Below are 10,965 nucleotides of genomic sequence, written 5' to 3'. Positions count from 1 at the left end.
AGGAGCGCTGAGCAATCACAGCCTCCGGGCAGAGCAGGCTCAGTGCCGCCGCTCAGCACTTTTAGCACAGCGGCTCCTGCATTTCGTTTACCTGGCCATGACCAGAACCGCGGTTGCAGCGCCTCCGCGTCCCGACATCCTCCGCCGGCCACCAGCCGCTGCGAGTCTTCCCGGCACCGCGCATGCTGCTGGGGCGGGGCGGGGCGAGGCGAGCTGCCGTGCGCTCCATCGATGACTCGAGGTGCGACTAGCACTGCTTGACTGCTTCCAGTCCGGAGCGATCGCTGCCGGAGCGGTGTCCTCTCGGTGCCCCGGAGCCCGTGCCGCTTTCGGGGGAAGAAGGATGGTGAGAGGGAGCCGCGCCAGGCCAGCTCGGGCCGGGGCACCCCGCGCTCCCTGCCAGGGCTGCGGAGCGAGCTCCAGGGGAAAGGGGAGGGCGAGGAGGAGGGAATGGGGCCGTGAGTAAGCAGTTCCTGGGCCATGCGGGGCCGGGCTCGCCGCGGGCCGGGGACAGGCCAATGGCTGAGCCTCGCCGACGGGGTTGCTCGGGGAAGGTGGAGGTCGCGCTCCCCTCAGCGGGGCTGGGGCAGGGAGGGAAGGAAGGGGAGTGCGGCGGCGGTGGTGGGGCTCGGCCCGTTTGGCCCACCTCAGCGCGGCGCTGCCCGGCCCGGCTCGGCCCGGCGTGACGGTGCAGAGCGGAGGGTCAGCGCTGCAGGCGGCCCCCGGAGCTGGCCGACCAGCATCGTTCACCCCGGCGCGGAGCGGGACAGGCAGCAGCCGTGGCCCTCCCAGCGTGGCACCGGGGTCTCGCGCCCCTCATGGTCTCGCCATGCCCTGAGGATGCTCCGGGACTCGCGTTGCCAGCGCAGCGCATGCTCCAGCTGCAGAAGGGATTTGGCCGGAGAGCGGTCCCTGCCTCAGGCCTGGGAGCGGATGCGTCGTGTAGGGGGCCCTGTTACAAAACGGCCAGAACTTGAGGTTGGACAGGGCTTGGAGCAGCCTCATCTAGAGGAAGGCCCGTGGCAGGCGATTGTAACTGAATGATCTTTAAGGTTCCTTTCAACCCAAACCGTTCCATGATGATTTGCTTGGGAGTACTCTGCCAGTTTATAAAGCCACTAATGGATTTTATTTTGCTTGTTCTAGTTTCGCAACCAGTATGACAATGATGTTACAGTTTGGAGCCCACAGGTAAAATCTTTGTAAGCTTGCTAACAGACTTCTTCCTAGCTTTTTGGTTTTCTTCCACTCTAGCAGAAGTGGTATCGCAATAGTGTAGATTGTGTTCAAGTGCCTAGAGCTTGCCGCAGTCTGCTCCCTCTGGCTTTGTAGGCTGCTGCTTTCTACAAGGCCATTAACACCTCTCTGAGCTTCTGGTGTATGAACCTGAGTGATGCTTAGGTGGGCCATGTTACCTCAAAGTACTTAAGGCCGTTGTTTTCTGAATGTACCTATGAGGTACAAAATAGATGTTATCATTGGGGCTTGGAAATAGATGATCTTTAAAGGTCCCTTCCAGCCCAAACCATTCTGTGATTGTATGATCGATTTACAGACCTATAATGAAAAATTAAGTAAGATATGAAAAAGCATGAAACTGAGCTTAAGTCTCCCTAATGTTAAAGCTACTGCTAGGTCATTCTCTCTTTTTTTCACTAGCTAATATTGGAAAGAAACTATTTGGTTTACAGTTGGGAAGAACTATTTTTTTTTTAAGAGCTTTACTGTATTCAGATTTTTCAGAATAAAAATTATCTGTGGCTTTTTTTCAGATTATCTTTGGTTTTATGCACAATTACACAATTTTTGTAGGCTTACAGTAAGCCCCTGTATGAATGACTGTACCCATGTGGCAGTCTGAAATGTGGAATCTGAGACACTGATTTTTGTAGTATGAATTCACAGATCTTAATTTTTCATAATTGAAATGGTTAAAAAACGTCTGCTGAGTAAGTTCAATGTATAAAACTTGTAATGATAATGTTGAGAGCTAGAACGTGTGAGTGGTTAAATGCCATTTTATAATGCAGTTAACACTGTGCTTCAGGTATGAAGTCTGCAGCTGTTTCCCATGTTGTTGAATGTCAGGGAGGCTTCACACTATCTCTGTCTTCAGGATTATATTGAGATTTACTCCTAAATTGGAAATGTTATTACCTCCAAATCGCTTTTTTATTGTGTATTGCTATTAAAATATATCTGGTGTGTTCTGAAACTCGCATAGATTGTGTTGGCTTCCAAATAAATATTCTAGAGGTTTAAAAGCAAGTGTCAGTTCAGGTGTTTAATATTGCCCCCTCTCTTGGTATGGACATTTTAAGATAGGATACTAATGGAAAAACAGTCTTGAAAATTGACTTGTTTCTAGCGATAGCAAAACTAAAGCTTTATTTTAAATGCAAATAGTAAATTGTATTCTTGTAAAAATATAACCTTAGTTTGTGGGTTTGTATTAATACTGAAAATCATGGTCATGTAGTAGTATTGTTTAAAGATACATTTTCAACATACGTTGTAATAGAGCATGTATCCTACGTTTCATCCTATATGAAGACAACCTTGAATATTGGAATGTTTTTTAGTCAGTACCATGGTGTCTGTAGATGGCTTTGAACTGGTTTATCCTTCTTAACGATGGTGTTTCTCTGGCAGATTCTGTATCAGGAACTTTTATTTTTTTCTAAATCGATCTTTAAAACTTTAAAAATTACTTTTAAAACTATAGCATTCTCTTAACACCTTAAGTAGATATTATGAAGTCATCAACATTTTTTTTCCATAAGTTGCCTTGAAAATTTGGATAGTGTTGATACCTTTTGTAAAAAAGACATTCGAAATTGCTGGTGTGCTGCAATTACTGCTCCATACTGTCCTGTAGGTGAAGCAGTGATATGATACTGCAATAATTCTTAATACAAGAGCAAAGAATAATCACTTTCTATTGGGAGAGGTTTTAAAATATTGTTATAAAGAAAAGGAAATAAGAAATTAAAGGCTAGAAGGGATTTTGCACTTTTACAGCCTTGCAAGTCATTCATGAAAGTTGATAAAGAGATGTTGGACAGTGTTCCATACTGCTGGACAGTATTCACAGTGATTCCGTACTGCTCTTGGGCAGGAAATATCCTATGTTACTGAAATTTGATTTATAACTTATGGATGAAATGAGATGGTAGAGTATTTTAAACTTCTAGCAGACTTTGCATTTCTCTAGAGAAATTAAGTGAAAAGCCTTGTACCAAAAAAAAACCCCAACAAGTTAATAGAAGGTGATTTCCTGTAATCTCGTATACGTTTCACTGTAGGAACTCCATCACAACTGGTGAGATGCAACTGTGTGCTGTGGTCAGTAATTCTAGTACTTGCACATCAGCAGTGAACATGCCGACTATTTGACGTAGGCTGGCCAACTAGAGTCTAGAACATGGGTTGTATTGCCCTCAGTTGTTGCATTAAAAGGACATTGTCTTATTTTCTTCCAAAGCTCTTGGCTGCCTTTGCAGAACTTGTGGGGACTTAAATGTCTTTGAGACCTCTACTCCTCTTTCAGACTTTACTGCAGTTGACTAATAACTTGTTTAGAAGTTATTAGGGAATGGATAATGAGACACAACAATTGCATAAGACTTATTTCTTCATGAAACTCGATTAAACGTTAAGCATCCAACTTCAGCTGGAAGGTCTGTCTTTGAATCACACTTGGTCAAATACTGATTCCTCTGAAGACAGTGACAGAAGTCTTATAATGGCAAGATTTTTTGCCCTTTTTTTGGCCAGATTTTTGGCAGTTAATAGTGGGGTGTTTGTGGAAGTTAACTGAGGAAGTCTATTGTCGGTTTAAACAGTTATGCAGTAAATTGGGGTGGAGGAATGAAATGTTTGAAAACCAAAAACTGTTGAAACTTGATTCAGGTTACTAACATTAGAATGATTACTTTTGATTTTATTCTCTAGGGCCGAATTCATCAAATAGAATATGCCATGGAAGCTGTGAAACAAGGCTCAGCTACTGTGGGGCTGAAGTCAAAGACTCATGCTGTCCTGGTTGCTCTCAAGGTAACATCAAACCTGTGTTCTCAGGACAGTGATATTAGTAGAAAAGTTTTGATTTGGCAAATCAGTTTTGCGCAGTCTGAACTCTTATGTGAATGCAGTCAATCCCAGCTTCCTTTTGCTTGTGTATCTGTATCAGACTATGAATATTTTCAGTGCCTATGTAAAGCAGATTTTCATAAAATTTTGAAGGAAGTGAGTGAAAGATTTTACTTCTCTTTAAAAGATGTGTTCCTCTTCTTTTAATCTTTTATTTTTTTCATTAATTATTAAGTGGTAAAACTACTTCTTTTCCGAAGGCTTGAGTGTCTGTTGTTTCTTTCATTCTGGCAGTTTCCTGATGAAGTGGAAATAGGTTTCTGTTGCAAGTTCATAAATTTGTTTGTTTTATCGTATCATGATCATACTCAGTTCTTGCTGTAAATGTTAGCAGATTTCTCCACAGTGCTTTGCAAACTGTTCAGTTTGCCACATTGCTTTTTCCCTTTATGCATAGAGAGCACAGTCTGAGCTCGCAGCTCATCAGAAAAAAATCCTGTATGTTGACAACCATATTGGTATCTCAATTGCTGGACTTACTGCTGATGCAAGACTCTTGTGGTGAGTATCTTAGTTGTTGACATACATGGTTCTGCAATAATGAGTGAAAGTTCATTTGTACACTATTGCAAATGAAATTTTCTGGTCAGCTAAGGATTAGTATTGAATTGCTGCCGTATTGTACTATGCCAAAGACCTCAGCATGAAATTCTGGCAGATGTTTAACTAGTTGGCAGAAATCTCACTTGTTTGGCCCAAAATTTTGCTCTTTGGTTTTGTTACTAGTACGACAGTCCTGTCTGGTTTCCTCAGTGCGATGGAGTTTCCAAGCAGTCAGAGAAAGTACATCACTTAGATCCCGCTAGCAGCTGCTTCTGTGTATGTACATTTAAGAAAGTTATTAAAAAAGTACACTGCTGCATGTCTCAGCTTCAGAGGGGCTTGCTTTTTACCTGCTGGCCATATAGTTTCATCAAATGAGGTAAATGTACACAGAAGGAGGAGTCTTCCTCAGTTTGATAGGAAAGGGCTTAGAAGAAATTTCCGAAATAAATCTAAGTTGCTGTAGCATTACAAAGAAGTGTTACCGTTTCACTGTGGCTTTTTTCCAGATGGTGTCTGTTGCCTGCGTGAACTTCTACCTTCTTTGCATTTGTATGGCTGAAATACAATAATACTCTTTCAAACCTGTGGTCAACTTTAAATAACAGTGATAGGTCATGATGAAATGAAATTATGGAATGCCTTTGACTGTTTTTCTCAAGGAGCAGAGTTGAAACAAAAATGCTTTTATTAAGAGACAAGTATTGAGACAGAAACTCATTGTGACTTTGATCTCTGCATTGGTTTGATTTTCTTTTTTCCCCCCTTCCTTCTTTTTTTTTTTTTTTTTTTCCTCTTAGCAATTTCATGCGTCAGGAATGTCTGGATTCTAGATTTGTGTTTGATAGACCTCTGCCAGTTTCTCGCCTAGTGTCACTAATTGGAAGCAGTATCCTTTTTTTACACTTGTATCACTTTTATAGCTTTTTACTTGTTCATATATGTTCATAAAATTATTTTCCTATATCCCAGCTTAAAAGTCAATTTACATTAAAAGAGTTAATTCAAAGTTTAGTCACATAGCTTGTGTATTCTTTCAGAGAATACCCCATAATGTGCACTGAACTGATAGGGAAGCAATAAAGTGCTATGCAGCATTTAACATGGCACTGTTTTTTATTGTTACACAGCGCCATGCCTTTGGAGGTGGGGGAGAAGAGGTGACTGCACCATCCAAAATAGGATAACTTACTGGATTGTAGTTGCTTATTGGGATACATATATATATATACACACACACATATATGTGTTTTTTTTTATCCTGTGGCAACTTCTGTCTCTCTGTGAAACACAGCTGAGGCCTTGTATTCTGATGTCAGGTGCCTAGAAAATGCTCAAAGAGATAAGAAATTAAATGAGGCTGTGCAGCATCAGGTGAGGTGTTTGTATTACTTGGTTTAATGCACCACTGAGTTATTTCAGAAAAGCTAATTGCTAAATTTGTTCTGATGGAAAAGAAATTGGTATTCCAGTACATTGTGAGATCTGGGGATTTTTTTGAACATAGTCTTCACTCCTCAGGAAGGTTTGCTAAGGCTGTATAATGATTTTGGTGTATCTTTGCTTGGCTTAGGCAGATGGGTAATTAGCATGTTATTTTGAGATTGTTTCCTTAGCTTTCTTAAGAAACCCAGATACCAACACAGCGTTATGGCAGGAGACCGTATGGAGTAGGACTGCTCATTGCAGGTTATGATGTAAGTAAGCTTCAGTAGTTACTACTGATCTAGAAGAAAATGTGCTTAATGCAGTTCTATACAACAAATACATGTTAAGAGGGGAAGATGGAAGAGGCAGACTTATCAAAATTCTCAGAATAAGTAAATAATTTTCTGTATCTTGACCTAAAATATAACTTTCAAAATGCTTCTGAATAGCTAATTCTGTGTACACTTATGAAATGTACATTTGCAAAAATGAACAACTTTTTACTGCAAAAATTAGATTTGTGTTTTAAGGGATCAAAGTGTTGATCCCACAATTATAGTAATTATTTTACTATTGATTGTGAAGATTTGTGAACTAATATTTTAAATGTTTTCAATAAAAAATGTATGTGGAAATCATTGCTGGCCTCTATCTTACTTGTTTAGCAACAGCAGTTTGCTTAATGCAGCACACACAGAATCTCTGACCTCAAGAATTTTGACGTGAGAAAGGTTGAAGGAAATTGTCATCTTGCCTGAAATCTTGCATGGGATGTTTAAGCCTACAGCAGGTTTTTAGTTCTTTGCAGATAAGATGGAATGTGTGTGAAATCCCTGCTGCAAGCCACAAAGAAGAAAGCATGCGTAAGCATCGTACTGTTTAAGGAACTGTTTAAGTGACAGCTATCCTGCCCACATAAAAACTGCATTTTAATGAACAAAGTGAAAGAAAGAATTTTTTTAATAGATTTTTTTTTTTAGATTATTGCTTTTTTTCAGTAGTTTTGAAGGAACTGTATAACAGTGATATGATAAGCAATATAAAATGCATTTATGTGCATACATATAAACTGTGTGATATGCCATGAAGCAAGACTGTTTTAGAAAATACCATGTGTTCCAGTAGCAGGCTTGATGTGAATTTATACATTTCTTTTATATTCTGTGTGTTGGTTTTCTTTCTCTCTTTGTAGGATATGGGTCCTCATATCTTCCAGACTTGCCCCTCTGCAAACTATTTTGACTGCAAAGCAATGTCTATTGGTGCTCGTTCACAATCGGCACGAACTTACTTGGAAAGGCACATGACTGAATTTACTGACTGTGAGTAGTGAAACCCTGTCTTTCTAATGGTATTCATCAATTATGCAGTTTGTTTTCTACTACTGCTCCATTCTTTCACATTCTGGGAGCCAAATTTTGGTGTAAGTGCAAATCTGCATGAAGACAAAATTGTAGAGGAAAGTTACAAATTTTCATGTCTTAACTTTTGTGTGCTTATTACATCTAATGAAAAGAGTTTTGCTCAGGAAAGCAGAGAAAAAAACAAACCTAAAAGGCCTCTGCCCTGTTTAACCCAGGGAAAGGACAATTCTGTCCATATCGGAGCAGGGATAGTATGTCAGGGTAGTTATTTAAGTGGTGCCTTGAAAAAGGTGAATTTATTTTTGCATGAAATAGTGAGGAGGAGACTACTGAATAGCTGCTTGGGTTAAAAAAAAACAACTTGATTATCACTGGATGCACTGGTGGCAAGGCAGGTACCAAAACTAGATGCATTCAATCTCAAGTTTAGGGAAGGGCTTGTTTCTTGAGATACACTTACTGTCCTGGGTTCAGCTGTAGCAGTCTTTTTTTTCTCCTTAGTAGCTGGTGCAGTGCTACCTACACCTGTCAAACAAGCTCTGTGTTTAGTACCAGAAAGGAGAGGAGCTCTGGAAGTCAAGTTAGCCAAGCTGATTTTCTGGTTATCAACTAGGAATGCGAAGAAGGGAAAATGAGTGCCTAGAGATAATAGCATATAGTTTGTAAATGTCTTTCTGGTTTCATTTGAAGGCAATCTAAATGAGCTAGTTAAACATGGACTGCGTGCCCTGAGAGAGACTCTTCCTGCTGAACAGGATCTGACCACCAAGGTAAAAACTAGGTTTTCTCATCAAGAAATTTTACTGTTACTAGAAATAACTCTGACAAAATCATGTGAAATATGGCTGGCACTGAAATTTGAAAGCTGAATACTGGTAGATAATTTCATGTCACCAGTTAATCTACAGTGTCCTTACTTGTCTTAGATTTAAGTTTCCTATCAAAAGTGATATTGCCTCTAAATAAGACCTTGCTTCCCTGGTGGTGTTGCAGAATGACTCTAAGAGCAGGACCATAGAGTTCTGGAGGACTGTGCAAGCAAGGCAGGGGGTGGCCCCCACAGGTAGCCGGAGACCGGACATGGGAGGAGAATGTGGAGGAAGCTGTGTGGGGCTAACCAATACTGTTGTGCCAAGGAGGAGTGGCTGAATACCACTCCTATATATGTGTGAACTGCGTCACAAATAAAGTAGAAGTTGCTTATCACCCATATTGGGTTGGCCTGTCTGCTTCTCCTCGCCGCTTACATGGTGGCTTCATTATTTTAAACTTTGATCAATGTTTAAGATGCGTCATATGCAACTAGAATCACAACTTGGCATTGTAAGCACAGTCAGTATTTCACCTGGCTTGTGGGGGAAGGTAATGCACAAACAGTTGATTGAATATCCAGCATCAAAAGTTGCAGAAACTTCTGACAATAAAGTAACTGTCGAAAAAGAAAATTCTAAGGGTATCCATTAGTTGGTGTTTTGCTTGTGGCTGATCTGCCCTTTTCCATGTTTATCTTTTGTTATTAGCCCTCCTTGTTTTTTAGAACTCTTAAAATAACGAAAATCCAAAATAAGACTGAAATAGTTGAGTTTGAAAAATCATGTATCTTATTAAAAAGAAAAAATAAAAGAAATTAGAAGCCTTAAAAAGTGGTTTTAATTGTAAGATTTTGAAAAGTTATAGCTTTTGTAGGGTATAAATCTGCCTCCCTTTCCCAGTAAAATCTGCCAAAAAGGGAGTCTCTGGATTTATTTTTTTTTCCCCTTAAGTTGACACAGAATGCACAGTGAGTCTCTCTGTCATGGGAAGGAACTTTACATCTGTTTCACAACTGTAAAGCCAGAGTTTATTTGCAGAAGACTGCTTCACATTTCTTTCAAAACTTCGCTTGACAGAATGTTTCCATTGGAATTGTTGGCAAAGACACGGAGTTCACCATCTATGACGATGATGATGTAGCACCATTCCTAGAAGGTCTTGAGGAGAGGCCACAGAGAAAGGTGTGTCGTTTAGATAAGTAGGCTTTGTCGAAAGACAGCATTTTGTGATATATGACCTATCACATTTGTGTTTACAACATTTAACTCTATTACTCTAGTAGTTTTAGGAATAGGATTTTTTAAATTTGAAGTTACTATATGAAAACCATATAACCTTGGTTATTATATGAAAATCATATAACCTTAGTTGGAAACTAAGACACTTACTAAATCAGTTTATGCTGAACTGGCACCACACTGTTCAATGTCATCTTTGCTCATCTTTGATCAAGTACAGGTTTTCAGTATTTTTCAGCAGAAGTGGCTGTGTATGTTTCATGCATGTAGCAAGATGCTCTGTCCCGTCCCATGCTTAATTTGGGTATTGCTACTTTGTAAGCTATTTGCTGACATGAGCTGCCTTTGCCACTGGTTGAGCTCAAACCAGGGTAAAGCTGATTTATTTGTAAAGTGGTGTTTTCTGCCTTCCTAAAATACTTGTTTGTTTTTCCTCTTCAAGCCTGCTCCACTTGCTGATGACCTTGCAGAAAAGGCAGAGGAGCCGATGGAGCACTAGTTGGTGGATGAATTCCTCTCTATCAATGTATGTCCAATTATACAGGAAAGTTTATCCATTTGCTGGTAACTTTATCCTCACCTATTTCTGCCCATACAGAATCTGAGGATTACTCTTCAAAAAAGAAAGAAACAAACCCACCTATCCTTAAAAGGTACACAGGAGGTCATAACTGGGTGTTTCACAAGAAAGTTGTAATCTTTTCTAAATAGTACATGAAACTGTTTTGTAATAAAAAGTATACTGTCTTAAACTTGTAAGAACAAGTGGAAATAAATCGCTTTCTTGGAATCTGCTGTGGGTTTGGTTTCTTTTTTAATCTGAACAAACAAATATTCAAATTACTCTGTATCAAGGTGTCATAATGTATTTGATCATTTCTCAGAATGAGCATATACTTACTGTGTATAAATATGGTGCTTTGTTGAACTGAGAGGACTTTAAAATGCCTACAAGACTACACAATGGTCACGGAACAGCTAGGATGCAGCGTTGTCTTGTCGTTGTCTCAAACTCAACTTGAAAAGACACTTCTGGTGTTTACTAGAAATGTTGCAGGCTGAAGGAGCTGAAAGCTGTCAACCAGTTTGTGTTTGGGTTGAGTTCTCTGCTTCACTAAATCCCAGCCTGTTTGCAGCTAAACTGTATCACTTGGTTAGAGCCATCAGCCAGGCATGGGTAAGGAGGGGGCTTCTAGCTCAAGGATGGCCTAAACTGGAGTAAGGAGAGAAGCACCCAAAATGCCTATCACAGGTTCCCTGACCTGCGGAGCCCCTGCAGTTCTATGGAATAAGCTAACTTCCTTCAGCGTGTTCTGCATGGTCTGACTGAGGAGCATCAACTGCCTGCTGTGATTCAGATTGTGGACTAACAGTGGCTTCTTTAGGGACTGAGGTGCCAGGGAAGCTCAGTGAGTTGGTGCTACCAA

General features: G+C 40.4%; 1 protein-coding gene across 1 annotated transcript; it reads left to right on the top strand.

Annotated features, from left to right (window-relative positions):
• Positions 1 to 207: 207 nt before the first annotated feature.
• On the top strand, positions 208 to 10,328 carry PSMA1 (proteasome 20S subunit alpha 1). The gene is made up of 10 exons (XM_061462994.1): positions 208 to 346; positions 1,147 to 1,191; positions 3,955 to 4,056; positions 4,550 to 4,653; positions 5,496 to 5,584; positions 6,322 to 6,392; positions 7,316 to 7,445; positions 8,178 to 8,257; positions 9,377 to 9,481; positions 9,981 to 10,328. Exons 1-10 carry the CDS (start codon positions 344 to 346, stop codon positions 10,035 to 10,037), a joined length of 786 nt encoding a protein of 261 aa, XP_061318978.1. The 5' UTR covers positions 208 to 343; the 3' UTR covers positions 10,038 to 10,328.
• Positions 10,329 to 10,965: the final 637 nt, after the last annotated feature.

The sequence above is a fragment of the Pezoporus flaviventris genome, unplaced genomic scaffold (assembly GCF_033815535.1).
Source record: "Pezoporus flaviventris isolate CSIRO_AGI_PZ_B2104156 unplaced genomic scaffold, CSIRO_AGI_Pfla_v1 ptg000036l, whole genome shotgun sequence".
NCBI classification, from domain to species: Eukaryota; Metazoa; Chordata; class Aves; order Psittaciformes; family Psittacidae; genus Pezoporus; species Pezoporus flaviventris.
This window is presented reverse-complemented; position numbering and strand designations above follow the sequence as displayed.